The sequence below is a fragment of the Homarus americanus genome, unplaced genomic scaffold, assembly GCF_018991925.1.
Source record: "Homarus americanus isolate GMGI-L3 unplaced genomic scaffold, GMGI_Hamer_2.0 scaffold5831, whole genome shotgun sequence".
Classification (NCBI taxonomy): Eukaryota; Metazoa; Arthropoda; class Malacostraca; order Decapoda; family Nephropidae; genus Homarus; species Homarus americanus.
Genome location: NW_024719604.1, coordinates 2,238,651 through 2,260,341, shown reverse-complemented (window position 1 = coordinate 2,260,341; position 21,691 = coordinate 2,238,651). Strand labels below are relative to the sequence as shown.

At 38.9% G+C, this 21,691-nt stretch overlaps 1 protein-coding gene across 1 annotated transcript in view; it reads right to left on the bottom strand.

The window, feature by feature from the left end:
* Window positions 1-21,691, bottom strand: part of LOC121860162 — a 50,853-nt gene that overhangs the window by 3,654 nt on the left and 25,508 nt on the right. Inside the window, exons 24-38 of the mRNA XM_042357219.1 lie at window positions 18,743-18,935; window positions 16,839-17,002; window positions 16,070-16,262; window positions 14,934-15,046; window positions 14,599-14,818; window positions 14,211-14,320; window positions 13,886-14,000; window positions 10,057-10,271; window positions 8,184-8,373; window positions 7,925-8,094; window positions 4,996-5,102; window positions 4,733-4,896; window positions 2,110-2,231; window positions 1,177-1,284; window positions 918-1,076 (exon numbers count right to left, since the gene is read on the bottom strand). Of these exons, the coding sequence (XP_042213153.1) occupies window positions 918-1,076; window positions 1,177-1,284; window positions 2,110-2,231; window positions 4,733-4,896; window positions 4,996-5,102; window positions 7,925-8,094; window positions 8,184-8,373; window positions 10,057-10,271; window positions 13,886-14,000; window positions 14,211-14,320; window positions 14,599-14,818; window positions 14,934-15,046; window positions 16,070-16,262; window positions 16,839-17,002; window positions 18,743-18,935 (2,343 nt within the window). The remainder of the gene's footprint in view (window positions 1-917; window positions 1,077-1,176; window positions 1,285-2,109; window positions 2,232-4,732; window positions 4,897-4,995; window positions 5,103-7,924; window positions 8,095-8,183; window positions 8,374-10,056; window positions 10,272-13,885; window positions 14,001-14,210; window positions 14,321-14,598; window positions 14,819-14,933; window positions 15,047-16,069; window positions 16,263-16,838; window positions 17,003-18,742; window positions 18,936-21,691) is intronic.

Below are 21,691 nucleotides of genomic sequence, written 5' to 3'. Positions count from 1 at the left end.
ATATAAGATAGTATGTAAACAGTGCAATAAACACCCAGGTTTAACGGACTGTGTCCATTAAACACTCGGAGGACGGTAAAAACTGCTCGGGAACGTTAAGTGTCCAGGATTGTGGTCACCAACCCTCAGATACGAGGATGATACTCTGAACCGAGTATGGCATATGAACACATCTTTGGTGGTAAAAGCTGCTATCCTGCATGTGACAGTACAGTATGCATAAAGCCACTGTACAAATAATGAGGATACCCTGTACAGTATACAGTAGTAGAATCACATTACAATTTACTGTACCTGCATATCAGCTACACCTGCAAAAACACAAAATTGTATTGCCATACTATTTTAGAAAAAATAAATAAATATTCAGTACTGTACAATGTACATGTATAGAAAATTTGCTACAGGGAAATATTTTCACATCCAGGAATAATTGTTGATTTCCCATAGTTCAAATATGGTACATATTTATGCAGTGACAATCCAGACACCAAGGAGACCGATTCACAATGGCATAAAGTAAGTAAATTCAACCAAGGACTTCCTCAGTATACAAGTTTATACTGTACTGGGAGGTGGAGAGAAATTTAAAAAGATTCATTCAACTGCATTTTCCAAAGCTCCAAACAATTCAATAAATGATCAGGCCTGTAAAGAGACCATCTACACTACCACAAAACTTTTATATCTCTACATGTATTCTCCGAGCATAAATATTTCATAGCCAATCAATGAAAAGCCAAGAGCATGTTGCAACTTCAATTTTCTCATTTTCAATAGCAACTCCACATCTCTGTATGCTCAAAGTCTCGAGTCTTCTGCTCACAAGTACTGAAGGAGAGATGCTGTGTACAAGGACATCAAAAGATAGTTTAGTTTATGGCTTCACCTTCCAAAATTTAACAGTTTCCACTTACCAATACTTTCTTCGTATACTCAAGATTTTCTTCAAAGAGTGGATATTTCGCTGCCTTCAGTTGTGTTAATGTGAATAAATTCTCCTCAACCGGTTGATATGTCTTCAAAAACATCCCTGAAGTTACATGATCAGCAACATACTCTCCTTTTGGAATAAACTGGAAGACAGATACACGTTTTATAAATACATTTACACAAAACACTTCTATAAGTTTCATCAATTTTGTTTGTAGCAAAATGTTAAAGATATTAACTTACTCTCTGTTGGGTACTGTTCCAAGTGTACAGTTTTGAGACAGTTGTATACATGTCCACACTGTCTATTCCCAGCTGATTAGCCACCAACAGGAACCATATATTGTTTATCTGCAAAATCAAATATGATTTAAAGCTAAAGTATTAATTCTCAAGAACCAGAAATAGAAAAGAACAATTGGCCATTAAATATTTACAGCTACTATTTGACCAGAAGAATGAGAATTTGTATTTTGCAAATTATTGCAACTCCACTGTATGTACCTCCATTCACCCTACACAAAAGTAGCAGATAAGAAGAAATTACAATCTTATAAAAATGTGGAAAAAATTTCAATACAATAAGCCCTTGCTTTTCACGGGGGAGAGGGGGTGTTTCCAATAAAATGGCACAAAACGAAGAACAGCAACTTCAACTACCTTAGTGCACTACTGTATACCTGTACTGTGTATGAGAAACTAAGTCACCAATACTACTCTCCTTTGTGGAAGTTTGGAACTTTATGCAAGTGTACTGTACAGTAGGATGTAATCTGGTTACTGAAGCAGTGGCAACAGCTGACCAAGTACGTGAGGGAGACGAATCAGCTGGGCGAGCGGCTGTTTCTTTTTTAAAAACATCATGATTGGTAGCTGGCTAAATGTTTCACTCCACTAGCACTGACACTAGGCAGTCTTTTAGGGGCCATTTCACACAGAATCACTAAAGTTTTGAGTACAACACAAGAGATGCCGCTTTACAAGTAATGGTCGAGCGCAAACAAAGGAAGAGGTGGGAAAGGAGACGCTGTGGGCACATGGAGACGATTCCTTAGGCTGCGAGAGAGGCTCATAAGCTAGCCACCATTTGCTTACCAGTCAAAATCACGAATCACAAACCAGCGAATAGCAAGGGTTTACTGTAGTTCAAGAGAAATATATATCCACTGTACTCACAATAGTTAGGTCCAACTTTGCAGCACTCCTCTGGGTCCTCTCCTCCCACACACTCGTCAGGCTGGAGGTACTAGCATCAAACTTTAGTGTACTTATAATTGGCTTTACCACAGAGTCTGTCGCTGGCCATTGAAAGAAACAACATGGGTAAATATCAGTCACCTGTGGTTTTAAACATATGTACTCACAACTTAGGACTATTGGTGTATTCCCCACACACACACAAATCTTTGAACAATACAGATATACAGTACATATCCGATTCAAATTACTGTACTACTAAATGCAAAAGCCGTTTCTGCCATGCATCTAACGGCTGAATCAGAGGCTACATACAGTGTTGGGAGTACAGCAGGGCTACACAGCACAACCATTAATGATGCTGCTTTTTCATTACATTTGGCAGCTGCAAAAAATATAAAGTATACCATATTTCACGGCATACATAAGATTGTACTGACAAGGACCCGAGACGATTAATGTCCGAACGGCAGACACGCAACTTTCTGAAATCTTACAATGCCAGATCTGCAACATATATTTTTAAATCTACAAATACACAATACAAATGAAAATTTACAGAGAACTTTCTTTTCACATCTGCGTCTTAACATGGCTGGCAGCATTGTAATCGGGTTAGGCTCGTCACTAACCACCAGGCTACTGTGCCAAGCTGTGAGGCATTATGGTTGTTTTTCAACTCGTATTTTTGGGTCGATATGTAACTTCTTTTATTTTTGCTCAGTTACATGCACACATCCTAAATACATGTAAAAAAGCAAAAGAAATAATAGTCCTAAGGGCAAACCTGTACTGCACTTAAATGTACTACCGGTAAATTACTAAAATTTTTATGCCTAGTGCAAACAATAGTACAGTATCTTTATATTCAAATTAATCAATAAATTACAAGAATTTCAGCAATGTAGGTTATAGTCTCCCAAGTCAATTCATTGACATTTTATAAGCAAAAACCTTGAACTACCTCTGTATGACTGATACAGTATTAATCTGGACCACGGAGATGCTTTTTGAAGTGATGGTACAACTCAAAATTGGTAGCAACAATGAGAGCAGTGCTTTTTTTACCATTTTGTTCTACACTGATGGCACACCCAGCAATGGCTCCATAAAACTGAACACTTTCTGAAGGCCCTAGCACAGTCATCTCTAAGAACCTGGTTTATTACACTATCTAAACATGCACAATGTTAATGAAATTCCTCTAGTAAAGTATATTGTCACTTTTCTTACTATGAAATCCACAAAGGTTACTGAATATGTATACATATAGAGCAAATTTATACAGTGTAAATACTATACAAACTTAGCCATTTTAGATTTGAATATTTCTCTCGCTATTTGGAAGTGATCATGGGAGGTTAAAATTAGAAACCCTTTTCAATTAAATGTAAGACCGAATTGAATTTCGTTTTACGTACAATATTTATGTATTGAACAAGTACCACAAAATTGCACACACTTTCATTAAGATATGCTAATAAAATGCAAGACTTGGCACGAACTACCCGTTTTATAACCATTGAGGGTATCCCAACATTACCTGACAACACTGGAGGCAGGTTAATACCATGAATAATCCTAGCTGGATACCCATGGTAGTGAGGCATGCAGACACTGGGTCAAATGGCAGTTTGAACTTGGTACATAAGGGTGTATAGGTTGGATTTATATTGGGGGACCAGGAGATGATAACCAAGTACAAGGAGTGCTACATTCTCATTCACTTTAGACACTCGCCTTAACCAGTGTGTTAACTAGGGGTGGGAGACATTGTGCTTATATTGCCCCCAAGGCACGGTCTCAAATAGTATTGACATGTCAGAATTCTGGGTCCCCCCCTAATGGTGTCCAGCTGCCATCTTGTCTGTCTACAGGATAACTACTGTACCTGCAATTAATCCTATCTCTGCCAGGCCTCACTTCTACATTCTTCGTCCCTTACATACAACACCAAATTCACATATGAAGTAACCTCTGTACACGGGATGTATGTATTAAATTTTCTGTTTTTTTTTCCAACTGTACTAATGGAGACCTTTATTAATTGTCCTGTCAAATTTCTACCAATCAGCGATGGTGCGTTTTCCTCTACGGTAAATATGCAGAACTGAAATTGTAAACTTAGAGCACAGAGAAATCAACCAAATTATCAGGGTTCTGGAATGTCAGATTAAGCAACCAGGAAAATTTTATACTGTAGTGGAGAAGGAAACCAGCCTGATATTTAATGGGATAAATTTGAAGGCTGGCAAAGTACCTATACCATACATCGACAACAGTTTGAGGAGTTTGATAAATAATGTGAGATCTAGTTTGCTTGAATCTACAACACCTTCCAATGACAAATGTTATTAGTCGATTGACCAGTCAAAATATTTAGATATTAAGAATATTCCAGACGATTAAATTTTTACCATTGTTGTATAACATGCACTGTCTAAGCACATAGGAAACTGTATACTGTACTGTCATGATCAATGTGCACAGTAAACTTGCATTGTCTTTATTTATGCTGAACTGTATAATTATAAACCTGCATGACAATTGTACTGAATAATTATCATCATGACCATTATCAACACAACAGCACTTAACTTACCATTTGCAAACATTGCTACTGTCACAATGTAGGTGGCACCTCTGTCCACAAACAGGCCTGCATCTGTTATCAATCCCAGTGACATACGTGTCCTCAGTAGTGGATACAAATACCCATTTCTTAATGCTTCAAATGTAAAACTTGTTGACACACCACCAGCACACCTGAAGATGATAAAATCTTTAGTCTAAAAAGCTTCACATTTGGGTAAACAACTAATAAAAAATAGGAAGTACAGCATCACGAACCACAGAATAACTCACGTTAAATTTAAGGTTACTTGAAGGTTTGCAGATGGGTGGCTTAATATAAAAAGTGACCCAGGAGATACCAGACTTGCCACTGAAGCTATGGTGCCAGTGGTGCTGACCTGCAAGTGCCAAGAAAATGTAAGATTTTAAAATCCCATTTTAAGACAATTTGGACAAAGCAAATTGTGCATTACCCAACCTAGCCTATAGGGGCTAAGACCTAGGAAACACTGACAACATGGTGGCTGGAACTAGTGCCAGCTCTAGTTTCTGAGGGTCCTCATTCCTTATACAACCCTCCCAGGGCTTCCCTCCCAGTGCCCCATCCCTCAACCACATTATTCCCATTTCTCTATGATAGAGGAAAATACAGCACCAAGATGGGAATTATGTCAGGTGGTGACCCCACCTCACTGTACATATTTAACCTGAGGTCTGTCAATGGGCCACTTGTCAGCAGTGTACCACAATTAAGGGACCTACTGGACTGTCAGGCACAGGTATTTTACCTCTTACATTAAAATATCAACCAGTCAGTCATTTAAAATTTCTTAAATTATATCCAGTGTATTGACAAGAAAAAATCTGTACTTCAAAGAAATTATACAAAATTTCTAGATGTTTTTGAAGGGACAAGTCACCGACTGATCCGGTAATTCTGCAACTGGCCAATGAATTTAAATAAACAGGTACCGGTGTAATGACCACGGTCATACACGTCGGTTAACATAAAATCAGACGATTCATATTGCGCTCGGTAGCCCACAAAACATGTAGCTATGCCTTCCTTTGGGTCTCCCATCGGAGGCATTTCCTGGCAAGCTCAATCTCCGATTAGATTTTATGAACAGACGTAGGAAATTCCCAGGACCAGTGGCAATTGGGTGTAATCGTTAAATGTACGGCAACTGATTTGAATGTAGTTTCTGTCATTGCGTAACTGGCCTTTCTGGCATGTGTTCCGCACAGGCCTGAGTTGCCAGTCAGCCGTATATAAGCTCGTGCACGGAGGAGAGCGCCACTTCTTTGACGCTTCTCCATCATTATCTCGGGTATGTGTACGATTCTCCGCCCGCCATATTAAGTCAGTTTAACTCGGTGAATTTTGTGAATATCAGTGTTCATGTTGTAACAGTGAAATTGTCATTTACCCAGTAAAATTAATACAACGTAAATGTTGTCTGTCGTTGCTAGACAAAAGATTGTTTGTGATCGAGTTATTATCCATTTCTTTGACGCTTCTCCATCATTATCTCAGGCCCAGTGTGTGTGTGTTAGCTGAATACCCAGCAGCTACCGGGGATTGGTAACTGCCGAACAGCTGGCTGTATTGGACGATGTCGTTAATTCGGCAGGATTAAACTGTGAAATCCTCACCCTGGGAACTAGGCCCCAAACTCCCTCGGCACGTGTCAGACTACAACCAACCCTAACATCGATCTTCATTTGTTGTGGAGAACCAGTGTTATACCCTGGGGCACTCCTTACAGTTATAAGGGCCAAATTATTATTGTTGTATATGATTGGAGATAACTAGCAGATATTTAGTTATCCCACATTTAGTAGTGATCCCATAACAATTGATAGTACAGGTATCAGTAAATATGTAAGCGAGTTGAGTACATCAACTAAAGGAAAAGTGCCATGTTATTCATACCGAAATAACATGTTATAATATTTTAATTTGGGATATTGTCAAGAGTGTCATATAGCCATCTGTAGTGAAAATGAAGTAATATAATGACTGTTTAATGATGTAATACGTAATTGAAGTTGTTTAATGATGTAATAAGTTCTGTAATTGAAGATCTATTTTATGAATGGTTAAGTAAGACCTACTGTAAGTGGTTCAGTCTGGTACGAGTGAACATAATTAACATCTTATTCACTCCTTATGTTAGTAAACTACAAGTATCACCACTATCCTTTCTACACATTGGTTCTCAGAAAATAATACCTGTAACTCACGTGCCTAGAAACTCGCTACCCAACAGTTCCAAGAGATAGGTTATATTCTAATAAAAGTCTGGGTGGTGGCAGGCTACCGTGGTAAGTATAATAAGTGTTGTAATAAGAATAACAGTTTCCCAGACTAATCCATGGTTTAGAATATAACCAGAACAAGATATTGTATATACTTCTAGAGAGAAAGACAATGAAATTATTAAACTATGCACACCAGAAAAGATTAATATAAAGATAGACATGAGCAAGAAAATAAATAAATAAGAATACAAGAAAGAATAACATCGAGTATATAAGTATTGAAGAATAATAACTATATAAAACAGGATACTTTTTGAAGAGAATAAATATTTGAAATAAGAATATGATTAAATCTGAAGAATAGTATGAAGTAAGGAAAGTCGCGCCCTTACACCGAGATAATCACTTGTATTACAGTATTAACTAATTACTGTGGGTTTGTCTATTTGTATATTAAAAGTATGGTACTATTGTACAGTAGTTAATTTTAGAGTCCCAAGCTTATTTAAGATTTTCTTTATGGGAATTTCAGTAGAATGTGCTTTGATGTAGTTACACACATTTAGGAATGGGATGGATAGCCATCAGCCAATGATTTTAGGCCATACCATAAGAAAAGTGCACCATGCTAAACTGTGGCTGGAATATGTCTACAGCAGTTATACTTAGTAATGTACTGTATATTTAGAAGATACAAGGAGAAAAACAGATGTATTTATATTATATACAGTATATATCCATCAACTGGTCGACTCATTATAAAATTTATAATTAAAATGACAATCTACGGGCAAGTGAAAAATGCTTCGGCCAATTACACTTCATTTAATACTAGCCTGAAAGACAACTGGAAGATTTATTAAGTTCACTAACCCTGGAAACCTGAATAAAGGACATTTCTAAATTAACCTCAATGAACAATAATATTCATCTATAAATATTCTCATGGACTTACCCTATACAATCTGGTTTTGGCACCACATAAACAATCTCTGTCACAGTTTTTCACGCTCAGGAAATTGTTGTCAGGTTCAAGGTTATAGTTCCTAATGAAGGTCACACCACCATAGTAGTCAAGATTACGGAAGCTTTTCTTCTCCAAATAAGCCAGTACTGAAAACATACCTAAAAAAAACAATGAAAAAGGTTATAACTTTACAATCTACAAAAATTCATTATGTAACAACAACAGAAACTAATAGCCATAAGATTACCCTTCATTCCAGCATAATTTGCACTAGTTATATTAATAAGTTGTTGCTTTAGTATCATTATCTCTCTGTAGCGGCTCTCCGTGTCCTTGCCGAGCATCATCACATTCTGCCGGAGGTTTAGTACGTCGATGCTGCCCACGGTGCCATCAACCTCCACCCCTGATAATGTTCTCACTGAATTTTTGAATACCTGAAAAATTTTAATAAATATTTTGAAGCATCAATCTCTCCACACACTCCTGCCCTTTACAGATAAATGTTTAATCTACACTTTGCAAATGTTTTGAAGAAAAATTTTAATTTCTTCTATTTAATACATGATCAAAGAAAATTCGATTGAAATAATAAACTTTTCTTACAATAAGTTTCTAACCATAGGCAGGTAATATTTACAGAAACACAAATGTATTAAACCTCAGACCATTTCTCAAATACAAGATTCAAAGAACGTGGACATGACACAAGAGGCCCGTGGATCATACTGAGCACTGCCCTCCCCACTCCAGTCATGTTGCATGCCATGCTTGTCTGCCAGTGGCTGACATGAACACCTGTACAGGTGTCCAAGTGTTGGTGACATGGTTCTCTTCTTCCCTGCACATTGTTATTCATTCCTAATACTGTACTGTAGCGCAGTAAATACAATTAAAATCTACCCGGTAGTCATTATGAAGAGACATCTAAGCTCTGATGATGAGGACTTCAGTTAAACGTCTCTTATTTAACTGGTTTAAACAAAATTTATACTATACTGTATTGTACTGCACTCATTCTGCATTTTATAAATACCTGTAGTGTCATTTATAACCTTACATCAGTTGTAAGTGGTAATGCAAAATTAACCAAACAAGGGTTGGCGATACAGCAGTAACGTGCGCATCTTCCACCACTATGCCAAGAGTCCGAGTCCTGCTTGGCCCATACACGAGTGAGAAGGGGGTTATCCAGTGTGATCCTACCAAACATCACACGCTTCCTTCAGGTACTGTGGTTTCCTCCTGTACTAACAGTGGACAACTGCAGTTCTTAAAGTAACAAAGAATGGACTAACTGACCAAGCCACTAATAAGTAACCTGTTAATTGGTGAAATAATTAGACTAATGGCCTCAAGTCTTTCAACCAACCCAGAAATATGGATGCAGTTATTGATAAAATATACAGGGATCAAAACCAAACAGGTGAACTTTAACTTTGCAAGTGGAATAGGATTTATAGTTAGGAAATTTACCATGCGAGGTAAACAAGTTAATGGCTTAATAAATGGTATTATATCTGGGGAAAACTTTGCTTTTAAGATGAACGGATATGAGCAGAGGATCACTTAATACGGTCATGTGTGCACAGATAGTATTATTAACCTCAAGTCAATGATTTAAGTTTAACGATGCCAACACTGCTCACGCCAGTAGTTCACGAGTCAACCCCATTAATCCTTTTTGGAAATTTGAATGAAAGTACCAGAAATATTACTATCATCATCTTCGCCACCAATTGGCTCGTTAGCCACTTGGGAGGTGGGTTACATCCGTTACACACTGTTGGCAAGTACAGTACTGGCTCCAGGATGTAGATCTGATTTTGAAAGTTCACACTGCTGTCAGAACTCTGGCAGATTGTTCCAAGAGTTTACAATTCTCTCAAAAGAGTTCACTGGAAATTACTCGTGCAAAGGCTAGAAAACATTATATTATACAGAGCAAAAACCTGACATATTGGAGTGTGGTGATGGCTTCCAATCAGCCACTAATCCTTTTGGGTATGAGGAGGAGGAACGGGGGATAGAGATGGAAGATATATACAGGACTGTACAGTATATTAATCTATTCCCACAATGCCAAAATATTAAACTTAACTATTATCCCAAATACTTACCACTGGGTGAGTTATTGTAGTATTTCTGTCTTTTCTCACAATAATACTGTCCAGATGTGGAATATTTATACCATTCAGTAGAGTAGTATTTATGTTTCCTATGATAATAAGACCTCCATCAATAGTCTTCTGTCCATTGATAATCTGTGAATTGCCATTCCTCATAACAAGGTCCGATATCAAGACATCATTGATCTTCTCAACTTCCAAGTCTCCTGTAAAGAACAGCAACGGTACATTAACTTGAGTATAATAATATTGGTGCTTTAGTATCTAACCACTTCAAGGGGCAGGTGAATGACAGTAATGTAGAACCGTTTCCAGGAGACCTCGGGACTTGACAGATTTCAACTGGATGCCGATCTAAGCAGCACCCCCCTTATCAATTCACACACTAGGCATCCAAATACCAAGACTGGCAGCATGTGTTAAGGATCTAAATGTTTAGGCAATATGTACTATAATGAGTAGTGTTGCCCCAAACTACTTGTGGCATACTGCTTGCCTCCTCAGCCAGGTGGTGGATCCATTCAGTCCAAAGCTCCAGATAATACACTCGTCAGTGATTCAACGCTTTACTCGACACTCCACGAACAACACTGCTACCCTACACTGTATGGGGGTAATTGGAGGGAAACCCACCCTGGAGAGGGAGCAGCTACAGGTATACAGTATATGGGGCGTGGACTGATCGGCAGACAGTTGGCCTTGGCTCATCCGTCTGGTCAGTTCATAAACCCTTTTCAGATCTATCCCTCAGCAGTGATCAGCCCTTGGGTGGTGTACGGTCTTCAGTCCACTGAAAACTGGGAAAGTTTTGCGTTGAAATTTTGGACAATTCACATACAGTACAACTTATCTGCATAGTTTTCAGAGCGCTTTCAACTTCCCATTACACCGATGTCTTTACTCATCAATTTACAAACATGTTCCATTTCATTCACCCATAAATATCACTTACTTTTTTCCTCGTCACCACCGATCGGCTCGTTAGCCACTTGGGCGATCGGTCACGTCTCTGCCAATTCTTCCAAACCCAAGAACTGGATCCGAGAAGTGGTCTTTCACGAATTGTAACTCCAAAGGACAAACAATAAATCATGGAAGCTGTGTTGGAGGCCATACACATCAGCTGTTGATCTCACTTGGGAATACAATTATGATGTCTTCCCAAAACAACGAGGCATCACCTGAATAAGGCAGTTATAAGAGGTCCAATTCTGGCCAAGAGAGTCAGACAAATAGTGATGCAAGACTTGAATTTGACAATCACCACAGCCAGGATGTTTATGATCAACAGTTTTGGAACACTTATGTGGACGGATAATAAATCGTTCTCAACAACAGCTGCTAAGGGTCATGTAAGCCTCTAAATGGCTGGTATGATGGACAAAACATTCAGGAGCTGTACAGGAGTTGGTGCTGCAGTGTTTTGTTTAGTTTCATTTCACGGATGGATGTGGTCTGGGACTTGGGGGACCTGACAAAGTGAGACGGTAACCTGCCCTCAAAAATATTTAGATATACGTACTGAATAAAATTGTAGCTTCCATTTGCGAGATGACCATTGTCCCTATTAGGTTTGTTTACGATTGTTCCCCAATTCATACGAGCTGCTTGGTAAGGGAATGGTTCCAAGAACATCAGGAATTTGAAGTCATAGAATGGCCAAGTAATGGGGGGACTATGAGGACAACAACTGGGTCATCATCAAGGTTGCTTGATGCCTGGGAAAGGGGCCTACATCATCTAGAACTTTAGTGTTAGCTCGTCCCCCTCCAGCCCAAGTACACCGCGTCCTTGCCTCAACGACGACAAGATGAACGGCCTCAAGGCACTAATGTCTCTTATGCTGGCAGACAAGGCAAAGCTCAACAACGTCAAGGTTATGAGGTCATACAGCAACCATTGTCGTTCCACCAACTACAACCATGGGAGACCAACACCACGATATTTCCCAGGGAGAGTAATTTGTCAGCACGTAGCAGCAAGATGGCAAGGCAGGCATATGGGAGTCTTGAGATTGACAGTTTGATATCGGTTACACTGGTATGAAGTCTGGTAATTTAACAGGTCTTCCCAGATGAAGACAGCCTACACTGATCGGCACAGACGACAATGAGAGGATTGTGGTAGACATTCACGACTATCCTTTCACCAAAGAGGTGGCCATGACGGAACAGCTGCACTTGGAGGCCTTGGCAAGGACAGTTAGGCGACGACTCCATGGAACTGGGATCCACCACAGGCTGTCAAGGAGAAGTTAGAACACCACCACCAAGTTGGGAACAGGAGTTATTTTCCAAGATGAAAAAACTATCAACTCCACCAACCACATCCATCTTCACTACTGGAGACCCAATAACACCCGTTACAACCAGAAGCACGTTAATCAAAAAGCCAGGAGCAGCCACGTGACCATCAACAGTGGGGCTGGATCAACCTCAACTGTGTGGGTGAGTTGGAGATAAATGGCAGATTCACCACAGAGCACTATCAGGAAGAGGTGATGCTGCCAACAGTCTCAACTTTACTATGACAAATTCACACGTTTCTCGTGTAAATCTGTACATTACAAAACCTGTCAGCTTTTCATGACTGCCCCCAACAGCAGGCCACTTCCTCCAAAGCAGCAAATGGTCAGTCCACCTGTTTGTCTACCAGAAAGGCCACATTCATTGTCTATAGTGAAAGTTAAGCAGTGAAAAATAGTAAAATTGGCCATAGAAAGTCGACATTCAAGACCCAGTGGATTGTTATAAAAACATTAGATAAAATAGGTAAGGCTTAAACACTTGAACGGTGATCAACACAGTTAAGGTGTTCCCACAAGACCTAAGCTCCCGTGGTCCTTAAATACCTGGGAGGACAGTGGAAGGAAGTGAGTTGTGATCAAAACCCAAGCCAGGGTAGTGCAACCTGTCCCAAGGATACACATCTCTACTCTAGGGTTTGGCAAACCAAGTACTCTGAAAGAACAGAGTACAGTACTGTATTTCGTTATTGATTACTCTTCAGAACCAAGTAAACTAATTACTTTTTTGTATCTTGCTGGTTTGTGCCATAATTTGCTTGTTTTGCATCTTGTGTGCATCATTGACCTACATTTTTATGTATATCTTGATTAGTACAGTCTCGCATTATCAAAACCTTTTAAAAAATTAAGTAGGCTGCTGTATACTTCATACAATTTTAAAAGCATGAAGGAAATAGTATAGATGAAGTTCACAGTAACAGCCAATAGATAGCTTATGAGCTTTAATTCTTTTTAGAAATATATTAAACTCTTTGCAATTAATCAGTGACTTATACTGTATTTATGTTGGAAAAAATACATCCTGCTAACTTATTTTGTCCAGCTAACTTATTTTTGTTCAAAACATAATAGGATTATCAAAGCTACAATAATTTCAATAACATGCCGTCATAATAGAATACGGGCATCCCCTGGGTTACGGAAACTCTGGTTACGGAAATTCACTCTTATGGATTTTGTAAATTATGACCAATAAATTCGGGATAGACAAAACATTCGCCCTTATGGAAATTGGGTAAATTTTTATAGTTATTTTTTTTTTCAATACTATTAGAAAAAATTCACCGAATTAGCAGACGGTGCAGCTCGGCATGTAGCAAAGACAAACACTTACACTATTATCATAAAAAATAACTAATATGTAAATTGCAAAGGATGCACTGCAGTAATATAAAAACCAAATATAGCATCTATTTGATAGTTGTTCTTCAGCATTGAAGTGCAGACACACAGTAATTTTAAATTCTTAAATTATCCTAATTATTGACTAACATGAAGCAAAGCCTAACTTACCTTCCACAACGATGGAGTCAAATTCACAGTTACCGTACACAGTCTGCATCCCATGGAGCGTCACCCTCGAGGCGAACACCTGGGAGAGATTCACACCATCCACCAAACCCAATACCTGAAGAAAAAATATTACTCTTTATTCTTTGTGTCCCTAATAAATTTTTAATTCTTGCAGGAATCTATGAAAACTTAAAAATTACGGTGAATGATCAATGTACTGAGAATGAACTTCAAAATAATTTGTTTTATCCATAAACATTATAAATACATTTACCCAATAATTGGACTAGATATAGTTAGAAACATCCACAAGGTGTTGTCTCACCTGCAGGTTTCCACGAACAATGATGGGAGCATGAAAGATGACATCCTGCGCTAAAGATCCAACACCTGAGAATGTCACCAGGTCTTGTACTGCCACACCACCCAGGGTTTCTGCAACAAATATTTCTCGAGTCTCAACACGACAAATAAAATTACAAGTGATGTATTGATTCTAATGTATCTAAAGTCGGTTTGAATACTCCAATGCATATCGAGCAATTACTGTGTGATAATTATAGTTAGATTCATTTCTCAAAAGCACTTCCTCATTTTAATGGGTAAATATTCCCTAGCACAACAACAGTACTGAGAAGACCAACAAGAAAGTCATTAAGCACTAATAGCTACAAGGCAACACTGTATTCAATACAGGATGGTACTATACTTACTGTTGACAATGAGGTTGTACGTGGAAAATCCTTTGGAGAAAGTTTTTTTCCCTGTAATGACGTACGTTTGGCCACCAGTACGAACTGCCTGTGTCTCGAGATGTGTGATATTTACATCATTCACCAAGACCCCACCATCAGATCGGCCTGACACAGAGGAGGTTACCACCATGTTGTTTACAGTTAGTGGTTTGCTGAATTCCAAGTTGCATGTAATAACCTGCCAAATTCATAAGGATCTTTTAAGTACTGAAGGTTGTAAAAGGAATTTCATTCTCAAATTGTTCAAATTTGCAAAAAGGATTTAGTCCAATGGCACACAATGGGTTACTCACAGTGTCTTCATTGTCCATAACACCATATTTGTAGAGGTCCACCATGTTTACACCATTGATTGTGTTCACATATAGAGAAGTTATGTTGACATCCCCAAGGAATTCAACAGCTCCTAAAGATATGAACTCATTGTCAGTACACTTGTCATATTACACATTCTTATACCTAATAATAATGGAAGCCGGCCCGGCCCAATGTCTACCTAGGCTTGAATTTGTTTAACGTGTAGAAGCTGTCATCAACACAACAACCACACCCCCAAGTTAATGGCCTGCATGACCCAGTGTCGAGGGATAGGCCGAGAAGACCGGACAACTCGCCAACTGCACTGGCTAACCATTACCCCGGAACACGATCAGCAAAGCGATTAACCTCCAGGTTCCCAATTACTGCTGGATAGACAGGGGTAAGTGGCTACAGAGTCATCCATTCAATAGTGGCTACAGTCTCATCCATTCAAGTGGCTACAGTGTCATCCATTCAATAATAGCTAGTGTCATCCACTAACATCATGGGCCTCTATCATTCACATACACTGTTGCTTCCTAGATGTTTATCCTCTTCAACACATCTCGCTGCTACTATATACCTCAATCATACGCCTTAGAACCAAGCTTTAATATCCCAACCTTTCAACCTTCCATACCACCTTACCTTTCTTCAAACTCTGCCGGAAAAAAGATAACTGTAGTACCAGTTCAGCAGATAGCAATACATACCATTACATACACATCATAAATAAGGTTACTCAGACCATACACACCATAAATAAGGTTACTCAGACCATACTCATAAATAACATTACTCAGACCACACACATGATAAATAAGGTTACTCAGACCATACACACCATAAATAAGGTTACTCAGACCACATACACACCATAAATAAGGTTACTCAGACCACATACACACCATAAATAAGGTTACTCAGACCACACACCATAAATAAGGTTACTCAGACCAAGTTTAATAAATCACCTTAAGTAATGATACAAATATACTAACAACCCCCAGGAAGGTCTTAACATACAATGAATCATTTGTCTTGCTATACACAAACCAAAAGTGCTCTTGGACGTACAGTAAAATTCAAAAACTTCTCACAAGCGTAAAATTAAATAACAGCTACGAACCATTAATATCTTGCGTCTGTGACTTGAGAACGAGTGTGTTGAGAAAGTACTCCAAATCCACCTTCTGTGCTGTTCCTGCCAGTACAGCAGCTGCTGAGTTCACAGTGCCTATTATGGTCAAGTATTTCATCTGCACTGGTGAATAAATTTCAATATTCCCATATTTGTCCTTCTGAATTGCCAGTTTATCAAGCTGTTGGATAGATCAAATTTAACTAAATAGCATAGTAATGTTAATACAGTATACAAGGGGTCCCCAGGTTATGAAGCGTTCAGTTCCCGAGGACGTTAGTAAGTCTGATTTGTATGCAAGTCGGAACACATGCTATGTGCATACTGTACGTGCGGAACAATGTTTAAAATCCATTACAGTAGATCATAGCCCAAGTCCTTATATACATCTAAAATTACTAAATTTAAGACAAAAGAAGAACTAGAATGACAAAATAGTGAAAGTAACAAACCAATTGGGTAAATAAAATACTGTAAATTTCATGCTTAACCTCGTTCATTAGCTGGGGACTCCCTGTAATGGGGAATAAATACCAGAGTAATACATTTAATCTATGTGACTTGGTCATGAGAGGCATTATAAGGATACTGTCTAACTGCAATATATTTTGTCATTTTCCATAAGAGCAGTTGTACTAAAAGACCACAAAAATTTAACACCTGTATACCTGGACTTCCAGAACTCGACACTTGACAGAGAAACAAAGAAAAAGGAGAGTTCATTGGACCTCACTGTAATGCTCAGCACTATACCCACCTTCTTCAGATCACATTCACCTAGAGTGTCCTCTTTAGACATAACATCTCCCAAGAAGGTCAAGTTTTGAAGGAAGATGGCTGTACCACCCAGATAACCTGTCTGGTCAGTCATCAGTACTTGACTCATATTGACACCATCAATGACTGGCGACGACAAGTGGGCTGGAAAGGCAATTTTTTTTTCAAGTAGTTCATCACAAACTAAATGGACACCCTTTTTTATAGCTATACTGTAACATAAGATACTACTAGTACAATACACATGATACACTATTTTTTTGTAATTTCTAAAAAATGATTTATCACATCTCAAACTGGCCAATAATTTTGAGCATGTGATCAACCATGTCTACATACAGTATATATATATACACCCTTTATCAAGATATTAAATACTGTGAGCACATAACATTATTGTATAGACACCTTGATACCCACATGATGCCAGTTATATTCTCAACTGTTTCATCATGGAGACCATACACATTGACAAATTTAAAAAACTTTTGCTTCTAAGATTTCCTGGTATTTATGTATCTTTAAAAGGATTGTCATAGTTTATCCCAAATAACCAAAATATGAGGTATTCACTGAAGAAATCACAATGTGCCTTTGAATAAGATAATATTTTTTGTTGTTCACAGCTTTCTCCAGTTATGATACAAGATGGGCATAACCAAAAGTAGCACCACTTTCAATAGTTTCACTCCTAACAGTTATGACAGTCCCTATAAACCAGTGCCATGCTCTCTAACATCAAGTGTCCATTTCTTTCACTTGTGCTTCATATGCCCTCCTCTTCTCACACCCATCAAGTAATGCAGTACAGTAAAACCATTTTATGGCAGTTCTTAACACAGATAAACAATACATCATGGCATTATAGGAGAGTATAAAAATCTCATCTTATAAAATACCTTCATCAACAAAGTAATGCAACAGTTGGTCATACTGCCCCGACAGCAACAACTGGGTCTTTACACTACAACTTGTTTGAGTGGCAAGACTGGTATACATGAACCACTGCAGCAACCACACTTATTACTATCAATTTCCAAGGCAGTAGGTGTAAATAATGTTTACATTTATAAGCTACATGACCTAACTACTTGTACAGTATTGTACACAGTTCCTCTATGATATCGACATCAAGGTGGCTTGACCCGCATCTGTCAGCCAATGACACGGTTATTTTCATTAGATCACAGAGTGACGCTCAGTCAACTTCAGGTCAGTAACTCGCTGTTGTGGGATCATTAAGGAACAAAACTGTCATGTTACTGGTTGTTGTTATCCACAATTTGGAAGTCCGTTTATGTGTTATAGTACCAGCCAGAAATATGTAGGAGTTGGTAGAGGACAAGTTGGTCATGGCACGAGTTGACACTTTAATAGACGTGACTTAGTCGGTGACACCAATCAAGTCTTAAAAGAAAATGTTTGATCACCCCCCCCCCCCTCAGTCCAGCAGTTTACCCTTTCAAGAATTTTTAGTTACACTATTCCACCAGATATATGTTCCAATTATTCACCATAACTGCATCCATCAATTTGATCAACACGTACACTGTCTGATGCTTACAGTATTTCTGCAACTATTCCAGAGCTTTCAGTTGCCTTTCCATTCTTCACCTTGTTAATTGGTTTTTTTCACCAATTCTCTCTCAATTCTTGGGCCTGGTTCCTGTACTGGTTCTGCTACTCCTAGACTGCCACTGTCCCATTCATACTTCTCATTCATTAGGCCATGGTGGTATTTTCTCCAAACCTACTTTAGTGTCTTCTTAACCACCACATTACCGTGGAAATTTGTCTCACACGGCTCACCAACATCATCCTATTTATAGATCGAAAAAACGATAGTCTGGACATCCTAATTTTACAATAATAAAAAAAACTTACTGAATGTTATACTGGAGGTGAAGGTATAGTGACTGTGGATGATCTGTTCACTTGATTTGGTGAGGTATCTGGTAGTCAGGTCTGCCACTTTTATACCATTGATAGTAGCAGGGTCAAAATTTCCAAGGATATTCAATGGTTTAAGGAATGTTTTTGTTCCAGATATTTTCCCAGAAAAGTCCTTTAAAACAACCTGAGGAAGCCAATAAATAAGATTACACAATAATATACAGGTGATAATTTTTCATAAATCCCATAAAATTCCTTCCCTAAACTGCTCTCTCCCTTTCTGCTTTAATGGAAATATTAGCTGTGGAAATCTTTTTATTATTATTATCACCACTAAACAGCTTCCTAACCATTCAGGCTGTTGGTCTATCCACTGATAGTACAGGTGGAAACTACACTCTGGGAAACCCTTGATGTTTGGTAGCGAGTCACACTGGACAACACACTTTCCATGTGTGTCTGGCTAAGCAGGATTCGAACCTTTGATATATTGGGGAGAGATACACGCTGCATCACCAACACGAGGTGACAGAATGAACATCAGGAAATGTTTCTTCACACAGAGGCTGGTAGACCTGTGGAACAGTCTAGTAATCCAAGCTGTAGAATCATGATCAGTGCAGGGCTTCAAAAATAGCCCTTAACAAAATTATCAAGAACAATGTGGGATCCTACACAGGCCACTGGCCTCCTTCCATCGGCATGGCCACCTAGTGATTGGTCATTAGGTAAATAAGGTAAAATTAATCTTGGAGGAAGAAGAGGGGGGAGGGGCTTCCATTAAATACATTTACCAATTAGTAATTGAAAATGGACATTTGCATCTTAAAGTTTATCTTAAAAAAAAAAACGGCATGAGAGAGTTGGGCTCATGGTGATAGTTATAAAGTGATTAAGATGAAGAACAACACTGTACAGCACCTTGGCTCAGGCTTGGAATGCATTTTTTTTAACGTCAGTGCCAATTATTTTTTAGAGGGCTGGCTAGAATAGTGACAACATGACATTTTCAGTGCAGAATGAACAAAAGAATACTATCAATGGTTAACCTTCAACATTAATCGTATTAGAATTAACACATGTCTGTACGATGTTAACCAACACGGATGTCTGTACGACGTTAACCAACACGGATGTCTGTACGACGTTAACCAACACGGATGTCTGTACGACGAGTCATCCGCCCAAAAAAACACACTAGAAATTCACTAAAATGGTGGGAAAGTCTCAAATTGAAGCCCACATCCTTGCATTTCCTCTAAGGGGGACTAGGGGCCAGAAGTATATGCTAAGCACTACAGGCAGCCAGTTTGAATCACTGGAGTGCTATGTCATTGCTAATCATTCTTTGTTCCGACTGTCTACAAGATTATTCTCAGTATGTACAGGTAACCTCAAATTGAGTTAGAGGACCAAAGTGGTATAAGATTAAACTGAGGGAGGAGAGACTTGCTCATTGTTGGATGTATCTACAGATCCTCAAGCTGTAGTGTATTAAACCAGGAACTTTACCTTAATTGACAAAGTAATGGTGCAGAAGCCTAGCCACCTTGTCATGGGGGACTTTAATTATGACAAAATCGACTGGAAAAATGAACCCACGCCAAATGACCCCGCCACTCTTTTTGTAGAAACTCCAAGACAATTTTCTATTCTCACATATTAAAGATCCGACTCACTACAGAGGGGAGCAAACACCCAAACCGCTAGACTTCATAACTAACGAGGAGGATATGGTGGCCAAGCTGGAATACCTGGCAGCAGTCACCACGTAATGTTGTCCTTCAAATTTAACTGCTACTTGGTTCATGACAAAACCAGGTCCAGGTTCAAATATTACAAAGGCAATTACGACAAGATGAGGGAAGAGATGAGGAAAGTACACTGGCCTGACTTACTATGGAATGAGAACACAGATGCTACGCAATCATGGCCAGTAAATTAAACCATTCGTTCAATAAATATAAACCCAAGACCAAACCCAGTGCCTCCATTAATATAAGGAGACCGATACACATGAACCATGTGGCGGTCGGCAAAGTTAAGAAAACGCAGGATTTCGAGACGTGGGCGAGGACAAATGATGAACAGGAGAGAAGGAAGTAAGTCAGATCCAGGCTAAGTCAGAGTGTAGAAGGGCTGAAAAAGCATTCGAGGCAGATTGCTAGTGAAGTCAGGTCAAACCCAGGCTTTTTTTTACCACTACACAGAATCGAAATTAAAAACACGAGTAGGCATATCGGACTCGAGGCTTGAGGATGGTAGTCAAGCAGATTCTGACCATGATAAGACGGCCTTGAATTTTTTTTTTCATTGTTCATGAGAGGATGCGAACAATTTTCCTGCGTGCGAGGAAAGACCGACACGGCAGACCCACATTGTGTTCTCGGACGAAGCTATAAGAAATAAACTGTCGGAGCTAAAGATTCACAAGAGTCGTGGTCCAGATATGGTACACCCTAGTGTTAAGAAACTGTGTAATGAGCTTGACCGTAGGAGCAAAAGGTCCACGACAACTGGAAGATGGATTACCAGTCGTATATTCAAGAAGGACAAAAGTCACTCCAAGAATAATTATAGACCAGTGAGCCTGACTAGCATAAGTGTGCAAATTACTATAGAACATCGCAAGAGATGCCATGATGGAACATCTGCTACGAAACAACCTTGTAAAAGAATGCCAACACAGTTTTATGCCAGGAAGACCCTGCTTAACACAATTATGGTACTGTACAAGTACTAGAGGTTTGGAGTCTAATTCTGTAACAAGGCAGAAATATCGACAGTGTATACCTAGATTAAGCCAAGGCGTTCAATGGCATACCTTACGAAAGGCCGAGAATTAAACTGGAAGGGTACGGGATTTGGGGAATGTCAGTGTGGATCAAGAGACTTGGTACATGACTGCAAACAGTGCGTGGTGATAAATGGTATGAAATT